This window comes from Cyclopterus lumpus, chromosome 21 (genome assembly GCF_009769545.1).
Source record: "Cyclopterus lumpus isolate fCycLum1 chromosome 21, fCycLum1.pri, whole genome shotgun sequence".
In the NCBI taxonomy this organism is placed as follows: Eukaryota; Metazoa; Chordata; class Actinopteri; order Perciformes; family Cyclopteridae; genus Cyclopterus; species Cyclopterus lumpus.
In genome coordinates this window covers 1,553,860-1,578,991 of record NC_046986.1, presented here as the reverse complement: position 1 = coordinate 1,578,991, position 25,132 = coordinate 1,553,860, and the positions used below count along the sequence as shown (strand labels likewise).

The 25,132-nt window shown below is 46.0% G+C and overlaps 1 protein-coding gene across 2 annotated transcripts in view; it reads right to left on the bottom strand.

Moving 5' to 3' along the window:
• Positions 1-25,132, bottom strand: part of enox1 (ecto-NOX disulfide-thiol exchanger 1) — a 73,830-nt gene that overhangs the window by 13,997 nt on the left and 34,701 nt on the right. For both annotated transcript variants that reach the window (XM_034562395.1, XM_034562396.1), the window contains exons 3-11: positions 18,869-18,955; positions 18,679-18,780; positions 12,224-12,391; positions 11,869-12,075; positions 11,184-11,417; positions 6,591-6,803; positions 2,979-3,085; positions 1,270-1,387; positions 584-798 (exon numbers count right to left, since the gene is read on the bottom strand). In XM_034562395.1, coding sequence (XP_034418286.1) covers positions 584-798; positions 1,270-1,387; positions 2,979-3,085; positions 6,591-6,803; positions 11,184-11,417; positions 11,869-12,075; positions 12,224-12,391; positions 18,679-18,780; positions 18,869-18,920 — 1,416 coding nt within the window. In that variant the 5' untranslated portion in view covers positions 18,921-18,955. The remainder of the gene's footprint in view (positions 1-583; positions 799-1,269; positions 1,388-2,978; positions 3,086-6,590; positions 6,804-11,183; positions 11,418-11,868; positions 12,076-12,223; positions 12,392-18,678; positions 18,781-18,868; positions 18,956-25,132) is intronic.

Here is a 25,132-nt window from a genome sequence, read left to right as displayed (position 1 = left end):
GTGTCTGTGTGTGTGTGTGTCTGTGTGTGTTTCTGTGTGTGTGTGTCTGTGTGTGTGTGTGTGTGTGTCTGTGTGTGTTTCTGTGTGTGTGTTTCTGTGTGTGTGTGTGTGTGTTTGTGTGTGTGTGTGTGTGTCTGTGTGTGTTTCTGTGTGTGTGTGTGTGTGTGTGTGTGTGTGTGTGTGTGTGTCTGTGTGTGTCTGTGTGTGTGTGTGTGTGTCTGGTTCTATCAGTGCTGTCACTTTAGATCGAGAGCGACAGGAAGTCGAGTCCCATCAGATGAACTCTCTGTGGTGCTTTATGAAACCAGTGCAGCAAAGGATTGTGGGAAAGAAATGCTGTTTGGTTTAGTTAGTTTGATCGAGGAAAATAAAGAAAATTAGAGTAAAGTATATATATATAGATATATAATATGTATATACATATATGTACTATATGTACTGTATATATATATGTATTATATATATATGTATTATATGTATTATATATGTATATATATAAAATACATATGTCATCGTCAGTGACCTGAGGACAACGTGTATTATGGTATGGATGAAGGTCCTGACAGATACATAAACAGCTGACCTGCTGCATGTTGTGCATGTTCTTCTGCAGCAGCTGGATCTGAACCTCAGAGCTCTGAATCACTGGAGGATCTTCATCATATCTTCCTCCTCCTCCTCCTCCTCCTCCTCTCTGCTCCCTCCTCAGCAGCTCCACCTCGTTCCTGTACGCCTCCAGCTGCCAACGCAGGGAGTCGTTCTCCTCCTTCAGAGACGCCTGGGTCTGATCACATACTCCTGTGGGAGAGGAGGAGGAAGGGGAGGAGAGGAGGAGGAGGAGGAGGAGGAGAGGAGGAGGAGAGGAGAGGATAGGAAGAGGAGGAGAGGAGGAGGAGGAGAGGAGGAGGAGGAGGAGGAGGAGAGGAGGAGGAGAGGAGAGGATAGGAAGAGGAGGAGAGGAGGAGGAGAGGAGGAGGAGGAGAGGAGAGGATAGGAAGAGGAGGAGAGGAGGAAGAGGAGGAGGAGGAGAAATATATAAATACAGTAACTATTGTACTCCGGTAAAGACAGCATACTGAAGGTCCTGAAAGATACATGAACGCATGTTCATGTATCAATGAAGACATGAAGTAGAGATGAAGTAGAGATGAAGTAGAGACGGTAGAACCCAATGAAGACATGAAGTAGAGATGAAGTAGAGACGGTAGAACCCAATGAAGACATGAAGTAGAGACGGTAGAACCCAATGAAGACATGACGGGTTCTCACCGTTCTCCTCGGTGCGAAGCCTCTTGGAGGGGTTCTCGTCTTCTTCGTCGTCCGACATCTCCATCTCCTCCTCCCGTCTGATGCCCATGATCTCCTCGCTGTGGGCGTTCCTCAGCTCCTGAGACACCGGGACACACAGACAGGAAGTCCTCAGTACCGGGTCGTGAGGTGGACTCTCCTCACACTGAGACCTCAGTACCGGGTCGTGTGGTGGACTCTCCTCACACTGAGACCTCAGTACCGGGTCGTGTGGTGGACTCTCCTCACACTGAAGCCTCAGTACCGGGTCGTGTGGTGGACTCTCCTCACATTGAAGCCTCAGTACCGGGTCGTGTGGTGGACTCTCCTCACATTGAATCCTCAGTACCGGGTCGTGTGGTGGACTCTCCTCACACTGAAGCCTCAGTACCGGGTCGTGAGGTGGACTCGGTGTCTCCTCACATTGAAGCCTCAGTACCGGGTCGTGTGGTGGACTCTCCTCACACTGAAGCCTCAGTACCGGGTCGTGTGGTGGACTCTCCTCACACTGAAGCCTCAGTACCGGGTCGTGTGGTGGACTCTCCTCACACTGAGACCTCAGTACCGGGTCGTGTGGTGGACTCGGTGGACTCTCCTCACACTGAAGCCTCAGTACCGGGTCGTGTGGTGGACTCGGTGTCTCCTCACATTGAAGCCTCAGTACCGGGTCGTGTGGTGGACTCGGTGTCTCCTCACACTGAAGCCTCAGTACCGGATCGTGTGGTGGACTCGGTGGACTCTCCTCACACTGAGACCTCAGTACCGGGTCGTGTGGTGGACTCGGTGTCTCCTCACATTGAAGCCTCAGTACCGGGTCGTGTGGTGGACTCGGTGTCTCCTCACGCTGAGGCCATGCTTACCAGTGGCCGCTAGGGGGCGCCGTCTCCGACTGCCTCACTGTGTCTTACCTCTCAGAGACGGAGCTTCATCTCTAATCGGACCGACTTTCAAAACGCAGAAATAAAACAAGTGCACGTTGTTGTGGAGGAAGTTAAATGATTCATATCCAATGTAATCACAAGAAGATTATATTATATATTATATATCTTTCACTTTATTTCTTTCTTGGATTTGTTTTTATTTCTGCATTTTAATGTTCACTCGTTATCTGCATTTAAATAATTTATCAGAGACGTAACCCTGGAAATCACTGTTGCTACGGCAACGTCTCACACTCTTTCCAGGAGGCGTCGGATCTTTGGATCTGCAGAGATGACACGATGAGAGGCCTGTCTGTCTGTCTGTCTGTCTGTCACCTGTCTGTCTGTCTGTCACCTGTCTGTCTGTCAGTCTGTTTGTGTCTGTCTGTCTGTCTGTCTGTCACCTGTCTGTCTGTGTCTGTCTGTATCTGTCTGTCTGTCTGTCTGTCTGTCTGTCTGTCTGTGTGTCTGTGTGTCTGTCTGTCGTCTGCCTGTCACCTGTCTGTCTGTGTATCTGTGTGTAACCTGTCTGTCTGTCACCTGTCTGTCTGTGTCTGTCTGTCTGTCAGTCTGTCTGTCACCTGTCTGTCTGTCTGTCTGTGTGTCGTCTGCCTGTCACCTGTCTGTCTGTGTATCTGTCTGTCACCTCTCTGTCTGTGTGTCACCTGTCTGTCTGTCTGTGTGTCTGTGTGTCACCTGTCTGTCTGTCTGTCTGTCTGTCTCCTGTCTGTGGTGGAGGGGAAGGGGGAGACAACACAAAGGTTTACTAACCTCACACTGCTTTCTCCAAATGTCTACGTTCTTGCGCTGAGCTTTTGAGAAATGGTCCCATGCCTTTTGCCTGGTGGCGGCGGTGAAAACGGCGGTGATCTGCTCGACTTTGGGGTGAACAGGAAGTAAGGGGAGGAGTAGAAGGAGGAGCAAGAGGAGGAGGAGGAGGAAGAGGAGGAGCAGGGTCAAGACAAACCAAGCCGTTTATGTAGCGCTGTAGCACTGACTGAGGCTAACACAGCAGGAGCCTGGACGTCTGTTAAGGGTTCATCATGTGCTCAGGTGAAGGTGAGGAGGGAGGAGTCATCTGTGAGGGAAGAGGAAAGAAACGTGCTGCTCAAAGAAACGTGCTGCTAGTAAGAAACGCGCTGGTCAAAGAAACGCACTGCTAGGCAGAAACGTGCTGCTAGTAAGAAACGCACTGCTAGGAAGAAACGCACTGCTAGGCAGAAACGTGCTGCTAGTAAGAAACGCACTGCTAAAAAGAAACGCACTGCTAGTAAGAAACGGGCTGGTCAAAGAAACGCACTGCTAGGCAGAAACGCACTGCTAGTAAGAAACGTGCTGCTAGGCAGAAACGCACCGCTAGAAAGAAACGCACTGCTATTAAGAAACGCACTGCTAGGCAGAAACGTACTGCTAGGAAGGAACGCACTGCTAGGCAGAAACACACTGCTAGGCAGAAACGCACTGCTAGTAAGAAACGCACTGCTAGGCAGAAACGCACTGCTAGGCAGAAACGCACTGCTAGTAAGAAACGCACTGCTAGGCAGAAACGCACTGCTAGGCAGAAACGCACTGCTAGTAAGAAACGCACTGCGAGGCAGAAACGCACTGCTAGGCAGAAACGCACTGCTAGTAAGAAACGCACTGCTAGAAAGAAACGCACTGCTAGTAAGAAACGCACTGCTAGTAAGAAACGCACTGCTAGGAAGAAACGCACTGCTAGGAAGGAACGCACTGCTAGAAAGAAACGCACTGCTAGGCAGAAACGTGCTGCTCAAAGAAACGCACTGCTAGTAAGAAACGCACTGCTAGAAAGAAACGCACTGCTAGAAAGAAACGCACTGCTAGGCAGAAATGTGCTGCTCAAAGAAACGCACTGCTAGTAAGAAATGCACTGCTAGAAAGAAACGCACTACTAGGAAGGAACGCACTGCTAGAAAGAAACGCACTGCTAGTAAGAAACGCACTGCTAGAAAGAAACGCACTGCTAGAAAGAAACGCACTGCTAGGCAGAAATGTGCTGCTCAAAGAAACGCACTGCTAGTAAGAAATGCACTGCTAGAAAGAAACGCACTATTAGGAAGGAACGCACTGCTAGAAAGAAACGCACTGCTAGTAAGAAACGCACTGCTAGAAAGAAACGCACTGCTAGTAAGAAATGCACTGCTAGAAAGAAATGCACTGCTAGAAAGAAACGCACTACTAGGAAGGAACGCACTGCTAGAAAGAAACGCACTGCTAGTAAGAAACGCACTGCTAGAAAGAAACGCACTACTAGGAAGGAACGCACTGCTAGAAAGAAACGCACTGCTAGGAAGGAACGCACTGCTAGAAAGAAACGCACTGCTAGTAAGAAACGCACTGCTAGAAAGAAACGCACTGCTAGAAAGAAACGCACTGCTAGTAAGAAACGTGCTGCTAGGCAGAAATGTGCTGCTCAAAGAAACGCACTGCTAGTAAGAAACGCACTGCTAGTAAGAAACGCACCGCTAGTAAGAAACGCACTGCTAGTAAGAAACGCACCGCTAGTAAGAAACGCACCGCTAGAAAGAAACGCACCGCTAGTATGAAACGCACCGCTAGTATGAAACGCACCGCTAGTAAGAAACGCACTGCTAGTAAGAAACGTGCTGCCAGGCAGAAACGTGCTGCCAGGCAGAAACGTGCTGCTCAAAGAAACGCACAGCTAGTAAGAAACGTGCTGCTAGAAAGAAACGTGCTGCTCAAAGAAACGCACTGCTAGTAAGAAACGTGCTGCTAGAAAGAAACGTGCTGCTCAAAGAAATGCGCCGCTAGTAAGAAACGTGCTGCTAGTAAAAAATGCTGCGCTAGCAAGAAATGCACAGCTTGAAAGAAACCCGCCACCAGAAGGAAACGTGCTGCTAACAAGAAACGCGCTGCTAGTAAGAAACGCGCTGCTAGTAAGAAACGCGCTGCTAGTAAGAAACGCACTGCTAGTAGAAACGCACTGCTAAAAAGAAACGTGCAGCTGGTCCTAGGACCAGAAGGTTCTCTGAGTCCTGCAGAGTCTTCACTGAGCACATGATGACCGAATGTGACTTCCCAAACATTTAAAAGTATTTGACAAACATGAACAAATTGTTTGTGATTCAGCTGCAGGTCCAGAGGGTCCAGAGGGTTCAGGGGGTTCAGGGGGTTCAGGGGGGACCCGGTTCTACAGATAAACAGTGTAAACAACAAACAGCTCTTTTCCTCACTGAGAGACCGATCAGGTGTATTGATCTGCACACTGGTGACAGGTGTGATCATGTGATGTCTGTCCGTACTTACATCACCTGCTGCTTCACTTCCTGTTGGACTGACCAAGGCAGACTCACTGAGGACGAGGACTTTGTGAGGGAACCAGACTGCTTGAAACGTTCTGAGGATAGATGTTCCCTTTCAGAGTTCCTCAGAGATACTCACCAGGGAGGCTACTGACGCCTTAGTGATATTTCATCATCATCCTCATCGGACTTTCTGTCTTCCTCCTCCTCCTCATTGACGCCCTCGGAGCCCAGTTCGTGATCTGGTTTACACGTCACAGTTCACATCAGATCCTGGAGTCAGACCTGGAGAGTTCTGGTTCAGATCCAGGTTTCTGCTCACAGTCTGTGTTCAGGTTTCTCACATTTAATACTAATAATAATGTACACTTTTATTGATCCCTCTTCTCTGCATTAAACCCATCCTTAGTTATTAAGGAGCGGTTCAGTGTCTTGCTCAAGGACACTTGAACAACTATGGGGAGAGATGTCGAAGTGTCCTTGAGCAAGACATTAAAGTCATTAAAGGAGCTCTGCTACGTCTGAAACAAAGAGTACAATGTGTACTTCTGAGATGTAGTACAGTAGAATACAATCTATGTATTATATATATGTATATGTTTATATATTTAGTATCAGAAGGACATACGTGAGTGTACTTGCTGGAGGAGACCAAAGCAGAGAGAAAGCTTTAATCCTTTTAGAGAGACAGTGACGAGTGTCTCTCCGCTGACCTTCAAACCTCCGGTTGACCAGCGGAGGCTGATGGAGCTGATGGGGGAGGGTTGTCATGGAGACCGGGCTGCAGACTGAATGACTCGCATCGAGGGCTTTAAAATGGATGCGGAGAGAAACACCCTGTTTATTAATAACATAAATATAGATGTGACCCGCAGTAGTGGATCACTACTTCTGTTCTGGTGGATCTGATCCTGTTGATCCAGGTTGAAGCTGTTTTGAAATGTTTATGTTGATTGTTTCTTTGTGGTGAGAACCTCAATAGATGAAGAGGATGTGGAGCACTGGTTTATTGCTCCTTAAACCAGCTTGAGGCCCCTCAAGAAGCTGCTCGTGGTACCTACCAGCTGCTGGTCTGGTGAGGAGGGTAAAGGGAGCTTACACTGGTTGAGGATGGCCAGCAGGGCGTTCTTGAAGACCTCTTTGGCGTGCTCCATCTCCTCCTCGTGCTGAGCCTTCTCGCTCATCAGCCGCCGCACGTGGCCGTTGGCCGACTGGATCATGGAGTAGAAGTGGTTGGCGGTCCGGCGGTTGACTTCGCCGCGGTCGATCCAGGTGAAGAGCACCACCGTCGCCTCGCTGAAGTTGTGGTCATCTGGAAAATATCAAATATCAGTGTTTATGGATCCTAACAATCACATTGGCAACTCTTTCAAAACAAACTATACCCACAAATCAGCTATCTAATCTAGCTATAACCACGGAATATAACCAACTATAACCAATTATAACCAGCTATAACCACAGAATATAACCAACTACAACCAATTATAACCAACTTTAACCAATTATAACCAGCTATAACCACAGAATATAACCAACTATAACCAATTATAACCAACTTTAACCAATTATGACCAGCTAAAGCCACAGAATATAACCAACTATAAACAATTATAACCAACTTTAACCAATTATAACCAGCTATAACCACAGAATATAACCAACTATAACCAATTATAACCAACTTTAACCAATTATGACCAGCTATAGCCACAGAATATAACCGACTATAAACCAATTATAACCAGTTATGACCAGCTATAACTAGCTATAACCACAGAATATAACCAACTATAACCAATTATAACCAACGTTAACCAATTATGACCAGCTATAAACAGCTATAACCACAGAATAGAACCAACTATAACCAATTATAACCAACTATAACCAATTATGACCAGCTATAACTAGCTATAACCACAGAATATAACCAACTATAACCAACTATAACCATCTTTAACCAATTATGACCAGCTATAACCAATTATAACCAATTATAATCAATGTTAACCAATTATGACCAGCTATAACCAATTATAACCACTGTTAACCAATTATGACCGGTTATAACCACAGAATATAACCAACTATAAACCAATTATAACCAATTATGACCAGCTATAACCAGCTATAACCACAGAATATAACCAACTATAACCAATTATAACCAACATTAATCAATTATGACCAGCTATAACCACAGAATATAACCAACTTTAATTATGACCAGCTATACTATACCCTGAAACGATAGCCAGTGTTTGGCAGTGTTGTGGTGGTACTGCAGTAGAGGGTCTGAATGCGTCCTCAGGGGGAGCAGGAGGTGGTTTCATGGGGCCTTTAACACGCAGCCAGCTAAACCAACAGAGCCGGAGGTCTGGAGCTCTCACTGCTCACTGAGCACCACGACTCAAACTGCTCTTCTGATCCTCCACTTTCAACCAAAAGCAGCCGAGCGTCGGTCCTCGGTCATAAAGTCCCAGTCTCCCCCCATTTGAATGAGAATGGAGGCGCAGAACGTTTAGTGAGCTCCTTGCAGCAGCCATGAGAACACACTGAAGGATTACACGGCGAGCACAAAGAACGAGACGCACTCCGCTGTGTGAGAGGGGAAGAAAGGATTCATGACTCATGAAGAGGTTATTCACTGAGAACACGGTTGTTGATGTTCACAACGAGAGGATGGAGAGAAACGCTCCATTGGGCTCAGAAGCATCGTTTATTTAACTGACTGCAGCTGGAGACGGGAATCTGGACCGATTCCTTCAGTGTTGCCTAGCAACAGGCTGCTAACAGGAAGCTGGTGCAGTCGGCTTTTCATCTCCTGGTTGTTGTTGTTGCTCAATGATTAATAAGTGGAACACTAATCTGACAACAACAGTGAAGTAATACTATTGTCTTACTACTGCAATACTAGGATATTACTACTCTGTTACTATTGTATTACTACTGCAATACTACGATATTACTACTCTGTTACTATTGTATTACTACTGTAATACTATGATATTACTACTCTGTTACTATTGTATTACTATTGTATTACTACTGCAATACTACGATATTACTATTGTATTACTATTGTATTACTACTGCAATACTACGATATTACTATTGTATTTCTATTGTATTACTACTGTAAAACTATGATATTACTACTCTGTTAATATTGTATTACTACTGCAATACTACAATATTACAACTCTGTTACTATTGTATTACTACTGCAATACTACGATATTACTACTCTGTTACTATTGTATTACTACTGCAATACTACGATATTACTACTCTGTTACTATTGTATTACTACTGTAATACTATGATATTACTACTCTGTTACTATTGTATTACTATTGTATTACTACTGCAATACTACGATATTACTATTGTATTACTATTGTATTACTACTGCAATACTACGATATTACTATTGTATTTCTATTGTATTACTACTGCAATACTAAGATATTACTACTCTGTTACTATTGTATTACTACTGTAATACTATGATATTACTACTCTGTTACTATTGTATTACTATAATATTACTATGATATTACTACTCTGTTACTATTGTATTACTACTGCAATACTAAGATATTACTACTCTGTTACTATTGTATTACTACTGCAATACTACGATATTACTACTCTGTTACTATTGTATTACTACTGTAATACTATGATATTACTACTCTGTTACTATTGTATTACTATAATATTACTATGATATTACTACTCTGTTACTATTGTATTACTACTGCAATACTAAGATATTACTACTCTGTTACTATTGTATTACTACTGCAATACTACGATATTACTACTCTGTTACTATTGTATTACTACTGCAATACTACGATATTACTACTCTGTTACTATTGTATTACTACTGCAATACTACGATATTACTACTCTGTTACTATTGTATTACTACTGTAATACTATGATATTACTACTCTGTTACTATTGTATTACTATAATATTACTATGATATTACTACTCTGTTACTATTGTATTACTACTGCAATACTACGATATTACTACTCTGTTACTATTGTATTACTACTGCAATACTACGATATTACTACTCTGTTACTATTGTATTACTACTGTAATACTATGATATTACTACTCTGTTACTATTGTATTACTATAATATTACTATGATATTACTACTCTGTTACTATTGTATTACTACTGCAATACTATGATATTACTACTCTGTTACTATTGTATTACTATAATATTACTATGATATTACTACTCTGTTACTATTGTATTACTATAATATTACTAAGATATTACTACTCTGTTACTATTGTATTACTACTGTAATACTATGATATTACTACTCTGTTACTATTGTATTACTATAATATTACTAAGATATTACTACTCTGTTACTATTGTATTACTACTGTAATACTATGATATTACTACTCTGTTACTATTGTATTACTATAATATTACTATGATATTACTACTCTGTTACTATTGTATTACTACTGCAATACTACGATATTACTACTCTGTTACTATTGTATTACTACTGCAATACTACGATATTACTACTCTGTTACTATTGTATTACTACTGTAATACTATGATATTACTACTCTGTTACTATTGTATTACTATAATATTACTATGATATTACTACTCTGTTACTATTGTATTACTACTGCAATACTACGATATTACTACTCTGTTACTATTGTATTACTACTGTAATACTATGATATTACTACTCTGTTACTATTGTATTACTATAATATTACTATGATATTACTACTCTGTTACTATTGTATTACTACTGCAATACTACGATATTACTACTCTGTTACTATTGTATTACTACTGTAATACTATGATATTACTACTCTGTTACTATTGTATTACTATAATATTACTATGATATTACTACTCTGTTACTATTGTATTACTACTGCAATACTATGATATTACTACTCTGTTACTATTGTATTACTACTGCAATACTACGATATTACTACTCTGTTACTATTGTATTACTACTGCAATACTATGATATTACTACTCTGTTACTATTGTATTACTACTGCAATACTACGATATTACTACTCTGTTACTATTGTATTACTACTGTAATACTACTGTAATACTATGATATTACTATTGTATTACTATAATATTACTATGATATTACTATTGCATAACTTTAGTGGTCAGTGTATGTCTAAAAGTATTATTGCTGCTTTAATAACAAACACTACAGACAAGGTCTTTGTCTATAACTTGATCTGATTCTCCAATATGAACCATTAAAATGTTAAATGCTGAAACATTTAGTTCCCGTTGTCAAGATTGATGAAACTGTCCGTGAGCTTCCTACTGTAAAACTATTTTAATCATGGAGATAAGAATCAATAGGAGGAGGAGGAGGAGGAGGAGGAGGAAGGAGAGGGGGAGGAGGGAGAGGAGGAGGAGGAGGGATAGGAGGAGGAGGAAAGGGGGAGAGGAGGGATAGGAGGAGGAGGGGGAGGAGGAATAGGAGGAGGAGGAGGAGGAGGGAGAGGAGGAGGACCTTCCTACATGTTGTGAACAGTGAAAGGTTGAAGATGCCTTCAGGTTCTGACTCTTTACTGAAACGTTTAACCTTCTCATGTCGTCTCTGGATGTTCGACCTTCAAGAGGTCGTCCTCACCTTTCAGCCTCTCTGCCAACATGGCCGCCTCGTGCTCAGAGAAGTGCACTATGGGAGGAGGAGATGGCGGTCTCAGCCGGTCCTCGTGGACCTTGCGGCGGTGCCGCTCCTCCCGGGCCAGGAGGCGCTGCTGACACTCCCACTCGTACAGGTCGTCTCTGGCCTGAGCGAAGTCCACGTGGATCCGCCCCGAGTCTTTCTTGTCGGTGCTGGAGCCGATCCTCATCCGGTACCCTGAGGGGAGACAAGAGCGTGAGACAGGAAGTCCCTCCTCCTCACAGGAAGTCACGCTACCAGCTGTTCCGACAGGTTCACCTGAGCTTGAGGAAACATTTAGACCTGCTGTCAGTTCAGTGTTCTTTATATAATATTATATATATATATATATATATATATATACACTTCTATACAACCAGAGGAGTCGCCCCCTGGTGGTCAGTAGAGAGAATGCAGCTTTAACACATGAAGCATAGACCTCTATACAACCAGAGGAGTCGCCCCCTGGTGGTCAGTAGAGAGAATGCAGCTTTAACACATGAAGCATAGACCTCTATACAACCAGAGTCGTCGCCCCCTGGAGGTCAGGAGAGAGAATGCAGCTTCAACACATGAAGCGTGTATATATATATATATATACATATATATATATATATATATATATATATATATATGTGTGTATATGTACCTGACAGGTACATAGCCTTGTCCACCATGAACTCCTCACTGAAGCGGATGTGGCAGAAGTTCTTCTTGCTCTTGCGGATGGCGATGATTTCTCCACACGGGTCGAACACTTCTCTGACGAGCTCCTCCGTGGCGTTCTCCGGCAGCCCGCCGACAAACACCGTCTTACAGCCGGGGGGGCACTCCCGGGTCGACGGTGGGGGCAGGTCTGAGGACAGCATCGTCACCATCATCATCATCATAGTCACCTTCTAACAACCATACAGAGCTGAAATAATATGATCATCACATGATGTAAATTAGTAGTCCTGATCCTGGTCTACAGGACTCTGTAGGGGTTCAGGTTCAGGTCTCACTGGGGTTCTGGGGGAACAGCGTGCAGCTCTTGCTGTGGATGATCTCCTTGACGACCGGCATGTCGGGAGGGGCGGGCGGGGGGGGCACCAGACTAATGCCCCCCATCAGGGGGTTCATGGAGGCGAGGAGACCCAGTCCGGGGTCGAACCTCTGGAGACACAGAGAGTCTGCAGGACGGAGACAAAGAGTACGTTATACTTCTACTGAGTCACAAAGTACTCACATGGTGTATTTAAACTGCTTAATGTACTGCCTACATGTACTTTTACTGTCTATGGTACTACAGAAGTGAAAAACCCCTCAGGAGGACTTTGTCCTCTGAAACTGCAGCAAAGTAATTTATCAAATACAGAAAAACACTTCAGGGGAAAAAAGAAGAAACAAAAACAGAGGGAAAAAAAAATGTTATCTGAAAGAGACAAGAAGAGAAATGAGATCGGAGAGAAGAACAAAGAAAATGTGTGCTGGAAGACAAGAAGAGTGAGAGGATGGATACAGAAGAAGAGTGAGAGGATGGAGTGAGAGGATGGAGACAGAAGAAGAGTGAGAGGATGGAGACAGAAGAAGAGTGAGAGGACGGAGTGAGAGGATGGGGACAGAAGAAGAGTGAGAGGACGGAGTGAGAGAATGGAGACAGAAGAAGAGTGAGAGGACGGAGTGAGAGAATGGAGACAGAAGAAGAGTGAGAGGATGGAGACAGAAGAAGAGTGAGAGGACGGAGTGAGAGGATGGGGACAGAAGAAGAGTGAGAGGACGGAGTGAGAGAATGGAGACAGAAGAAGAGTGAGAGGATGAGACAGAAGAAGAGTGAGAGGACGGAGTGAGAGGATGGGGACAGAAGAAGAGTGAGAGGACGGAGTGAGAGAATGGAGACAGAAGAAGAGTGAGAGGACGGAGTGAGAGAATGGAGACAGAAGAAGAGTGAGAGGACGGAGTGAGAGGATGGAGACAGAAGAAGAGTGAGAGGATGAGACAGAAGAAGAGTGAGAGGACGGAGACAGAAGAAGAGTGAGAGGATGAGACAGAAGAAGAGTGAGAGGACGGAGTGAGAGGATGGAGACAGAAGAAGAGTGAGAGGACGGAGACAGAAGAAGAGTGAGATGATGAGACAGAAGAAGAGTGAGAGGACGGAGACAGAAGAAGAGTGAGAGGACGGAGTGAGAGGATGGAGACAGAAGAAGAGTGAGAGGACGGAGACAGAAGAAGAGTGAGAGGATGGAGACAGAAGAAGAGTGAGAGGACGGAGACAGAAGAAGAGTGAGAGGATGGAGACAGAAGAAGAGTGAGAGGACGGAGTGAGAGGATGGAGACAGAAGAAGAGTGAGAGGATGGAGTGAAAGGATGGAGACAGAAGAAGAGTGAGAGGACGGAGTGAGAGGATGGAGACGGAAGAAGAGTGAGAGGATGAGACAGAAGAAGAGTGAGAGGATGAGACAGAAGAAGAGTGAGAGGACGGAGACAGAAGAAGAGTGAGAGGATGAGACAGAAGAAGAGTGAGAGGATGGAGACAGAAGAAGAGTAGGAGGACGGAGACAGAAGAAGAGTGAGAGGACGGAGTGAGAGGATGGAGACAGAAGAAGAGTGAGAGGACGGAGACAGAAGAAGAGTGAGAGGACGGAGACAGAAGAAGAGTGAGAGGACGGAGACAGAAGAAGAGTGAGAGGATGGAGACAGAAGGAGAGTGAGAGGACGGAGTCAGAAGAAGAGTGAGAGGACGGAGTGAGAGGATGGAGACAGAAGAAGAGTGAGAGGACGGAGTGAGAGGATGGAGACAGAAGAAGAGTGAGAGGATGAGACAGAAGAAGAGTGAGATGACAGAGACAGAAGAAGAGTGAGAGGACGGAGACAGAAGAAGAGTGAGAGGATGGAGTGAGAGGATGGAGACAGAAGAAGAGTGAGAGGATGAGACAGAAGAAGAGTGAGAGGACGAAGACAGAAGAAGAGTGAGAGGACGGAGACAGAAGAAGAGTGAGATGACGGAGTGAGAGGATGGAGACAGAAGAAGAGTGAGAGGATGAGACAGAAGAAGAGTGAGAGGACGGAGACAGAAGAAGAGTGAGAGGATGGAGTGAGAGGATGGAGACAGAAGAAGAGTGAGAGGATGAGACAGAAGAAGAGTGAGAGGATGGAGACAGAAGAAGAGTGAGAGGACGGAGTGAGAGGATGGAGACGGAAGAAGAGTGAGAGGATGAGACAGAAGAAGAGTGAGAGGATGGAGTGAGAGGATGGAGACAGAAGAAGAGTGAGAGGATGAGACAGAAGAAGAGTGAGAGGACGGAGACAGAAGAAGAGTGAGAGGATGGAGTGAGAGGATGGAGACAGAAGAAGAGTGAGAGGATGAGACAGAAGAAGAGTGAGAGGATGGAGACAGAAGAAGAGTGAGAGGACGGAGTGAGAGGATGGAGACGGAAGAAGAGTGAGAGGATGAGACAGAAGAAGAGTGAGAGGATGAGACAGAAGAAGAGTGAGAGGACGGAGACAGAAGAAGAGTGAGAGGATGAGACAGAAGAAGAGTGAGAGGATGGAGACAGAAGAAGAGTAGGAGGACGGAGACAGAAGAAGAGTGAGAGGACGGAGTGAGAGGATGGAGACAGAAGAAGAGTGAGAGGACGGAGACAGAAGAAGAGTGAGAGGACGGAGACAGAAGAAGAGTGAGAGGACGGAGACAGAAGAAGAGTGAGAGGATGGAGACAGAAGGAGAGTGAGAGGACGGAGTCAGAAGAAGAGTGAGAGGACGGAGTGAGAGGATGGAGACAGAAGAAGAGTGAGAGGACGGAGTGAGAGGATGGAGACAGAAGAAGAGTGAGAGGACGGAGTGAGAGGATGGAGACAGAAGAAGAGTGAGAGGATGAGACAGAAGAAGAGTGAGATGACAGAGACAGAAGAAGAGTGAGAGGACGGAGACAGAAGAAGAGTGAGAGGATGGAGTGAGAGGATGGAGACAGAAGAAGAGTGAGAGGATGAGACAGAAGAAGAGTGAGAGGACGAAGACAGAAGAAGAGTGAGAGGACGGAGACAGAAGAAGAGTGAGATGACGGAGTGAGAGGATGGAGACAGAAGAAGAGTGAGAGGATGAGACAGAAGAAGAGTGAGAGGACGGAGACAGAAGAAGAGTGAGAGGATGGAGTGAGAGGATGGAGACAGAAGAAGAGTGAGAGGATGAGACAGAAGAAGAGTGAGAGGATGGAGACAGAAGAAGAGTGAGAGGACGGAGACAGAAGAAGAGTGAGAGGATGAGACAGAAGAAGACTGAGAAGATGAGACAGAAGAAGAGTGAGAGGATGGAGACAGAAGAAGAGTGAGAGGATGAGACAGAAGAAGAGTGAGAGGATGAGACAGAAGAAGAGTGAGAGGATGGAGACAGAAGAAGAGTGAGAGGATGAGACAGAAGAAGAGTGAGAGGATGAGACAGAAGAAGAGTGAGAGGATGAGACAGAAGAAGAGTGAGAGGACCAGAGACTAGAGACCAGAGACCAGAGACCAGAGACCAGAGAACAGGGACCAGGGACCAGAGACTAGAGACCAGGGACTAGAGACCAGGGACTAGAGACCAGAGACCAAGAGACTAGAGACCAGAGACTAGAGACCAGGGACTAGAGACCAGAGACCAAGAGATCAGAGACCAGAGACCAGAGACCAGAGACTAGAGACCAGAGACCAGGGACTAGAGACCAGGGACCAGAGACTAGAGACCAGAGACCAGGGACTAGAGACCAGGGACTAGAGACCCGAGACCAAGAGACTAGAGACCAGAGACTAGAGACCAGGGACTAGAGACCAGAGACCAAGAGATCAGAGACCAGAGACCAGAGACCAGAGACCAGAGACTAGAGACCAGAGACCAGGGACTAGAGACCAGAGACCAGAGACCAGAGACTAGAGACCAGATACTAGACACCAGATACTAGACACTAGGGACTTTTAGACACTATGTCAAAACAGATTCAAAGCACCACTTTGTTGTTGTGTGTCTGTACAACACTGATACTGTACTACAGTAATACTACACTGATAGTGTACTACAGTGATACTACACTGATACTGTACTACAGTGATACTACACTGATAGTGTACTACAGTGATGCTACACTGATAGTGTACTACAGTGATACTACACTGATAGTGTACTACAGTGATACTACACTGATAGTGTACTACAGTGATGCTACACTGATACTGTACTACAGTAATACTACACTGATAGTGTACTACAGTGATACTGTACTACAGTGATACTACACTGATACTGTACTACAGTGATGCTACACTGATACTGTACTACAGTAATACTACACTGATAGTGTACTACAGTGATACTACACTGATACTGCTTTGATGTGGTCCTGAGCTGCACTGTTCACTGCTGACGGACAGGTGGAGGTAGAAAGCAGTACTTTTACTGACAGGTGGAGGTAGAAAGCAGTACTTTTACTGACAGGTGGAGGTAGAAAGCAGTACTTTTACTGACAGGTGGAGGTAGAAAGCAGTACTTTTACTGTTCTTCAGATATAAAGACATGAGCAGAACATTGAGCTGTCTAATAAATCCAGATGCTTCAGCGTTCCAGCTTTCTTCTTCTCTTGAGCAAAGTTTGACAGACAGGAAGTACTCAGATGTGTAACTGAAGTAACAGTACTTCCATGGTCACACACATACATGTACTGCATGTATTCTGCAAAGTATCTTCAGGTTTAAACTCACATCCTGTTGGTACTACTATTAATACTACTAATACTAATACTACTAGTACGAGGGAACGTTTAAATCAGAACATGACTGCTGCTCCAGGTAGTAGTATCTATAGTACTAATGACAGTATTCTCAGTGTCAGAGTTCCATCGTCTGAAAGCTGCTTTAAATCGTTTCCACTTAAGACAATTTAACACACACACACACACACACACACACACACACACACACACACACACACACACACACACACACACACACACACACACACACACACACACACACACACGTACACACACACACACACACACACACACACACACACACACACACACACACACACACACACACACACACACACACACACACACACACACATTATGAAGTCCATAAATTTGCATGAAGTCTGGTGAATCTGACCGAGCCGCCATGACGGTCACTTTCTGAGACACACACACTGATAACGGACACATTCACCTGCTGCTCCTCCTCCTCTTCCTCCTCTTCCTCCTCCTGCTCCTTCTCCTCCTCCTCCTGCTCCTCCACCTCCTCCTCCTTCTCTTTCTCCTCTTCCTCTTCCTCCTGCTCCTCCTTCTCCTTCTCCTGCTCTTCCTCCTCCTCCTGCTCTTCCTCCTCCTGCTCCTCCACCTCCTCCTTCTCTTTCTCCTCTTCCTCTTGCTCCTCTTCCTCCTCCTCCTCTTCTTCCTGCTATTCCTCTTCCTCCTCCTCCTGCTCCTCCTCTTCCTCCTGCTCCTCCTTCTCTTGCTCCTCCTCCTCCTCCTCCTCCTCCTCCTGCTCCTCCTCCTGCTCTTCCTCCTCCTCCTCCTCCTCCTGCTCCTCCTCCTGCTCTTCCTCTTCCTCCTCCTGCTCCTCCTCCTCCTCCTGCTCTTCTTCCTCCTCCTGCTCCTCCTCCTCCTCCTGCTCTTCCTCCTCCTCCTCCTGCTCCTCCTCCTGCTCTTCCTCTTCCTCCTCCTGCTCCTCCTCCTCCTCCTGCTCTTCCTCCTCCTCCTGCTCCTCCTCCTCCTCCTGCTCTACCTCCTCCTCTTCCTCCTCCTCCTGCTCTTCCTCCTCCTCCTGCTCCTCCTCCTCCTCCTGCTCTTCCTCCTCCTCCTGCTCCTCCTCCTGCTCCTCCTCCTGCTCTTCCTCCTCCTCCTCCTGCTCCTCCTCCTGCTCTTCCTCTTCCTCCTCCTGCTCCTCCTCCTCCTCCTGCTCTTCTTCCTCCTCCTGCTCCTCCTCCTCCTCCTGCTCTTCCTCCTCCTCCTCCTGCTCCTCCTCCTGCTCTTCCTCTTCCTCCTCCTGCTCCTCCTCCTCCTCCTGCTCCTCCTCCTCCTCCTGCTCTACCTCCTCCTCTTCCTCCTCCTCCTCCTCCTGCTCTTCCTCCTCCTCCTGCTCCTCCTCCTCCTCCTGCTCTTCCTCCTCCTCCTCCTCCTCCTCCTGCTCTTCCTCCTCCTCCTGCTCCTCCTCCTCCTCCTGCTCTTCCTCCTCCTCCTAACAACAATCAGGGAACCTTTGAATCAGAGACATCGTCTCTTTTATTCCACACGTTCGTCTCCCTGGCGACCGACATTACCCACGATGCACCTCTTGTGAGTTACGCTTGTAGACTGTTTGTCTTCAACTGACACCGACTCAAGTGACATCACACAAGGCCATCAATCATCTCCCCTGGACAGACCGAAGGCTTTAAAGGAATCCTCATAACATATTGTCATCCGAGCTCGGCTCAGTCCAGTAAAGCTCCTGACAGGAAGTGGACTGGGTTTACCTGAGATCAGCTGCTGCCCGCTGAGCCCCACAGGCCCGATGCCCAGGTTGTTCATGGCGGTGGTCCAGGCTCCGAGGTCCGAGACGGGGACACCATCAGCTGCTGCAGAGACACACAGAGACGTCAGACCCCGGCGGGACTGTCCATGACTTCTGCACCGCCGCACACAGCAGGGGGTCTCGCTGCTGACCTCGCATCAGATCCGTCCTCTGGCTGCTGGACGGGTGGACGCACGGGTTCATCCAGTCAGAGAGACGACCAGCGTCCAGCTGAGGAGCTTAAAGACACAGAAACAGTTCAATGAGATATATATATATATAAATCTACATATTTATATATAGAAATAAATATGTATATATATATAAATATATATACATATTTATATTAATATATAAATATATATATATATATAAATATGTATATTTATATAAATATATATATATATATATATATATAAATATACATATTTATATTAATATATAAATATATATATAAATATGTATATATATATATTAATATATATATATATATATATATGTATATTTATATATATATAAATATATTTATATATAAATATACATATTTATATTAATATATATATATATAATTATGTATATTTATATAAATATATATAAATATACATATTTATATTAATATATATATATAATTATGTATATTTATATAAATATATATATATATAAATATCATCCAGCAGAAACGTCTTGAGGTGATTAGAAAGCTAAGACTCCCCTCCCAACACACACACACACACACACACACACACACACACACACACACACACACACACACACACACACACACACACACACACACACACACACACACACACACACACACACACACACACACACACACACACACACACACACACACACACGCACACACACACACACTCTTTATCCAGGTACAGTCACATGGTTAATGGGCCTGAGCAGACAGAAACCTGAAATCTAAACAACTCAAACACCTGCTGCTCTGTAACTGTCTTTGTTCAACTGCTCGTATCCCGTCCTCTGTTTGCTCAACTGTGTGTGTGTGTGTGTGTGTGAGTGTGTGTGTGTGTGTGTGTGAGTGTGTGTGTGAGTGTGTGTGTGTGTAGATTTAATGTTCCATCACACACTTCCTGTCATCTGTTTTCTCTGCAGCCGCTCTCTGCTGCTTCTCCTCATCTCTCAACCATCGATATTCTTCCTCTTCATCATCATCATCATCATCATCATCTTCCTCTTCTTCTTCTTCTAAAGCATGAGCAGTTTTCTGATTATTCAGGTTTCTTCACATTGTATATCTTAAAGTAATGGATCAAATGTCCATCTATCTGTTATCGGTACTTCCTGTCAGAGAGCCCTGAGGACATGTCCTCCTTCATCTCCTCTGTCCTCCTTCGTCTCCTCTGTCCTCCTTCGTCTCCTCTGTCCTCCTTCGTCTCCTCAGAGCTCACTGGACGATGTCTAAACTCCACCCCGTGTTTCTGCTCACTTTCACGCTCCATGAAATATTCACAGCTGAACGCATGTCCTGTTTATTATTCATGAGCTCACTTGACATCTGTGAATCATTCACTCTCATATTTGCATCCCGAGGAACGCTGAACACAAACAGAAATGAGATCTGACTCCTCGTGTTAGAGAGAGGAGAGAGGACAGAGGAGAGGAAAGGAGAGGAGAGAGGACAGAGGAGAGAGGAGAGGAAAGGAGAGGAGAGAGGACAGAGGAGAGGAAAGGAGAGGAGAGAGGACAGAGGAGAGGAAAGGAGAGGAGAGAGGACAGAGGAGAGAGGAGAGGAAAGGAGAGGAGAGAGGACAGAGGAGAGAGGAGAGGAAAGGAGAGGAGAGAGGACAGAGGAGAGAGGAGAGGAAAGGAGAGGAGAGAGGACAGAGGAGAGAGGAGAGAGGAGAGGAGAGAGGAGAGAGGAGAGGAGAGAGGAGAGGACAGAGGAGAGGAAAGGAGAGGACATAGGAGAGGAGAGAGGAGAGGAAAGGAGAGGACAGAGGAGAGAGGAGAGGACATAGGAGAGGAGAGAGGAGAGAGGACAGAGGAGAGGAGAGGAGAGGAAAGGAGAGGAGAGGAGAGAGGAGAGAGGACAGAGGAGAGGAAAGGAGAGGAGAGAGGACAGAGGAGAGAGGAGAGAGGAGAGAGGAAAGGACAGAGGAGAGGAAAGGAGAGGACATAGGAGAGGAGAGAGGAGAGGAAAGGAGAGGACAGAGGAGAGAGGAGAGGACATAGGAGAGGAGAGAGGAGAGAGGACAGAGGACAGAGGACAGAGGAGAGGAGAGGAAAGAGGAGAGAGGACAGAGGAGAGGAAAGGAGAGGAGAGAGGACAGAGGAGAGAGGAGAGAGGAAAGGACAGAGGAGAGGAAAGGAGAGGAGAGAGGAGAGGACATAGGAGAGGAGAGAGGAGAGAGGAGAGAGGACAGAGGAGAGAGGAGAGAGGAGAGGACAGAGGACAGAGGAGAGGAGAGAGGAGAGAGGAGAGGACATAGGAGAGGACAGAGGAGAGGAAAGGAGAGGAGAGAGGACAGAGGAGAGAGGAGAGGAAAGGAGAGGAGAGAGGACAGAGGAGAGAGGAGAGGAAAGGAGAGGAGAGAGGACAGAGGAGAGAGGAGAGAGGAGAGGAGAGAGGAGAGAGGAGAGAGGAGAGGAGAGAGGAGAGGACAGAGGAGAGGAAAGGAGAGGAGAGAGGAGAGAGGAGAGGACATAGGAGAGGAGAGAGGAGAGGAAAGGAGAGGACAGAGGAGAGAGGAGAGGACATAGGAGAGGAGAGAGGAGGAAAGGAGAGGAGAGGAGAGAGGAGAGAGGACAGAGGAGAGGAAAGGAGAGGAGAGAGGACAGAGGAGAGAGGAGAGAGGAGAGGAGAGGACAGAGGACAGAGGAGAGAGGAGAGAGGAGAGGACAGAGGAGAGGAAAGGAGAGGAGAGAGGAGAGGACATAGGAGAGGAGAGAGGAGAGGACATAGGAGAGGAGAGAGGAGAGAGGACAGAGGAGAGGAGAGGAGAGGAAAGGAGAGGAGAGGAGAGAGGAGAGAGGACAGAGGAGAGGAAAGGAGAGGAGAGAGGACAGAGGAGAGAGGAGAGAGGAGAGGAGAGGACAGAGGACAGAGGAGAGAGGAGAGGACAGAGGAGAGGAAAGGAGAGGAGAGAGGAGAGGACATAGGAGAGGAGAGAGGAGAGGACATAGGAGAGGAGAGAGGAGAGAGGACAGAGGACAGAGGAGAGGAGAGAGGAGAGAGGAGAGGACATAGGAGAGGAGAGGAGAGAGGAGAGAGGAGAGAGGACAGAGGACAGAGGAGAGGAGAGGAGAGGAAAGGAGAGGAGAGAGGAGAGAGGACAGAGGAGAGGAGAGGACAGAGGAGAGAGGACCTATGTTAACATAAGTTACACTTCCACATATATATATACTGAGCGATCATGTCAGAAGTACACGTTCAATAACGCTCAATAACATTGCTGGAATCTAAAGAAAATATCTTCTTCTACCTGTCCAGGTACTCTGTTCTCTACCTGTCCAGGTACTCTGTTCTCTACCTGTCCAGGTACTCTGTTCTCTACCTGTCCAGGTACTCTGTTCTCTACCTGTCCAGGTACTCTGTTCTCTACCTGTCCAGGTACTCTGTTCTCTACCTGTCCAGGTACTCTGTTCTCTACCTGCTCAGGTACTCTGTTCTCTACCTGTTCATGTACTCTGTTCTCTACCTGTTCATGTACTCTGTTCTCTACCCGTTCAGGTACTCTGTTCTCTACCCGTTCAGGTACTCTGTTCTCTACCCGTTCAGGTACTCTGTTCTCTACCCGTTCAGGTACTCTGTTCTCTACCTGTTCAGGTACTCTGTTCTCTACCTGTTCAGGTACTCTGTTCTCTACCCGTTCATGTACTCTGTTCTCTACCCGTTCATGTACTCTGTTCTCTACCCGTTCAGGTACTCTGTTCTCTACCCGTTCAGGTACTCTGTTCTCTACCCGTTCAGGTACTCTGTTCTCTACCCGTTCAGGTACTCTGTTCTCTACCTGTTCAGGTACTCTGTTCTCTACCTGTTCAGGTACTCTGTTCTCTACCTGTTCAGGTACTCTGTTCTCTACCTGTTCAGGTACTCTGTTCTCTACCTGTCCAGGTACTCTGTTCTCTACCCGTTCAGGTACTCTGTTCTCTACCTGTTCAGGTACTCTGTTCTCTACCTGCTCAGGTACTCTGTTCTCTACCTGTTCAGGTACTCTGTTCTCTACCTGTTCAGGTACTCTGTTCTCTGGAGATAAACAGATGAAACCTTCAGCTTGAACCCTTCAGGACGTTCGCCGCGTGGAGAAAAGATCCCCGAGTCAGCATAACAACGTCTCTGCATCGACGTGCTGATGGAGGACGGCAGCCGTCCCCGATGGCGCTCTGTGAACACGCAGCCTTCAAAGGCAGCGAGGACGTCTGCTCCCCGCCGACTGATCACTGATCACTGATCACTGATCACTGATTCCTGCAAAGCTGCACGAGACAGCAGGAGCTTTAAAAATAGCCGAGGTTGATTTCCCATCATGCAGTCTGCTGACGGCGGAGAGCCGGTGAAGGATTCGTGACTTCCTGCTTCGCTTCACAACTACAGACACCGCAGCGCTACATGCTACGCTACATGCTACGCTACGCTACACTAAAGATACAGCTGCTGACATGCAACAACTGAGGGTTCCTTTTTATTATTCACATCTCAAGTCGATTTATTTAAAGACAGTTTTAAGATATAAAAGATTCTTTAGAAGAAGAGGACGTTGTCACGGCGGCATCTGTCGTTGGTTTGTGGACGTTTTGAAGTCTTGAATTCAGAAAATTCGCCGTCGCCATCTTGTTTTTTTTAATCAACCAGTGAACAGGAAGTGACCATATGTGGACTGAGGAGCAGTGACGTAGAGACGCCCTATATGTCTCTGGTGTGGACCTGTCAATCACCTTGTAGCCACCTTTTACAGACCCGTAGTCATTTTTTTATAGACTTCTATACAACCAGAGGAGTCGCCCCCTGGTGGTCAGTAGAGAGAATGCAGCTTTAACACATGAAGCATAGACTTCTATACAACCGGAGAGAGAATGCAGCTTTAACACATGAAGCATGGACTTCTATACAACCGGAGGAGTCGCCCCCTGGTGGTCAGTAGAGAGAATGCAGCTTTAACACATGAAGCATAGACTTCTATACAACCGGAGAGAGAATGCAGCTTTAACACATGAAGCATGGACTTCTATACAACCGGAGGAGTCGCCCCCTGGTGGTCAGTAGAGAGAATGCAGCTTTATCACATGAAGCATAGACTTCTATACAACCAGAGGAGTCGCCCCCTGGTGGTCAGGAGAGAGAATGCAGCTTTAACACATGAAGCATAGCCTTCTATACAACCAGAGGAGTCGCCCCCTGGTGGTCAGTAGAGAGAATGCAGCTTTATCACATGAAGCATAGACTTCTATACAACCAGAGTCGCCGCCCCCTGGTGGTCAGGAGAGAGAATGCAGCTTTAACACATGAAGCATAGACTTCTATACAACCAGAGTCGCCGCCCCCTGGTGGTCAGGAGAGAGAATGCAGCTTTATCACATGAAGCATAGACTTCTATACAACCAGAGTCGCCGCCCCCTGGTGGTCAGGAGAGAGAATGCAGCTTTAACACATGAAGCATAGACTTCTATACAACCAGAGGAGTCGCCCCCTGGTGGTCAGGAGAGAGAATGGAGCTTTAACACATTAAACATAGACTTCTATACAACCGGAGGAGTCGCCCCCTGGTGGTCAGGAGAGAGAATGCAGCTTTAACACATGAAGCATATACTTCTATACAACCGGAGAGAGAATGCAGCTTTAACACATGAAGCATAGACTTCTATACAACCGGAGGAGTCGCCCCCTGGTGGTCAGGAGAGAGAATGCAGCTTTAACACATGAAGCATAGACTTCTATACAACCGGAGGAGTCGCCCCCTGGTGGTTAGGACAGAGAATGCAGCTTTAACACATGAAGCATAGACTTCTATACAACCGGAGGAGTCGCCCCCTGGTGGTCAGGAGAGAGAATGCAGCTTTAACACATGAAGCATAGACTTCTATACAACCAGAGGAGTCACCCCCTGGTGGTCAGTAGAGAGAATGCAGCTTTAACACATGAAGCATAGACTTCTATACAACCGGAGGAGTCGCCCCCTGGTGGTCAGTAGAGAGAATGCAGCTTTAAGAACCACAGGTTGTGTCCTGTGAACAGCGTTCTGCTCGAGGATAGAAATACTGTCTTTGGCTCTTTATTTTCTGTAGGTGGAGCTCTGAATGCTGAATAAAAACATCTGTCTTCATGTGTTTTTGTCTTTGTTGTTCGACACAAATCAAAACCCGACCCGACCGTCAGCAGAGAGAGGATGGAAGCGCTCAGCCGTCGGCTCTGGTTTGAATCAGCGTGGTGGATATATTGGGCT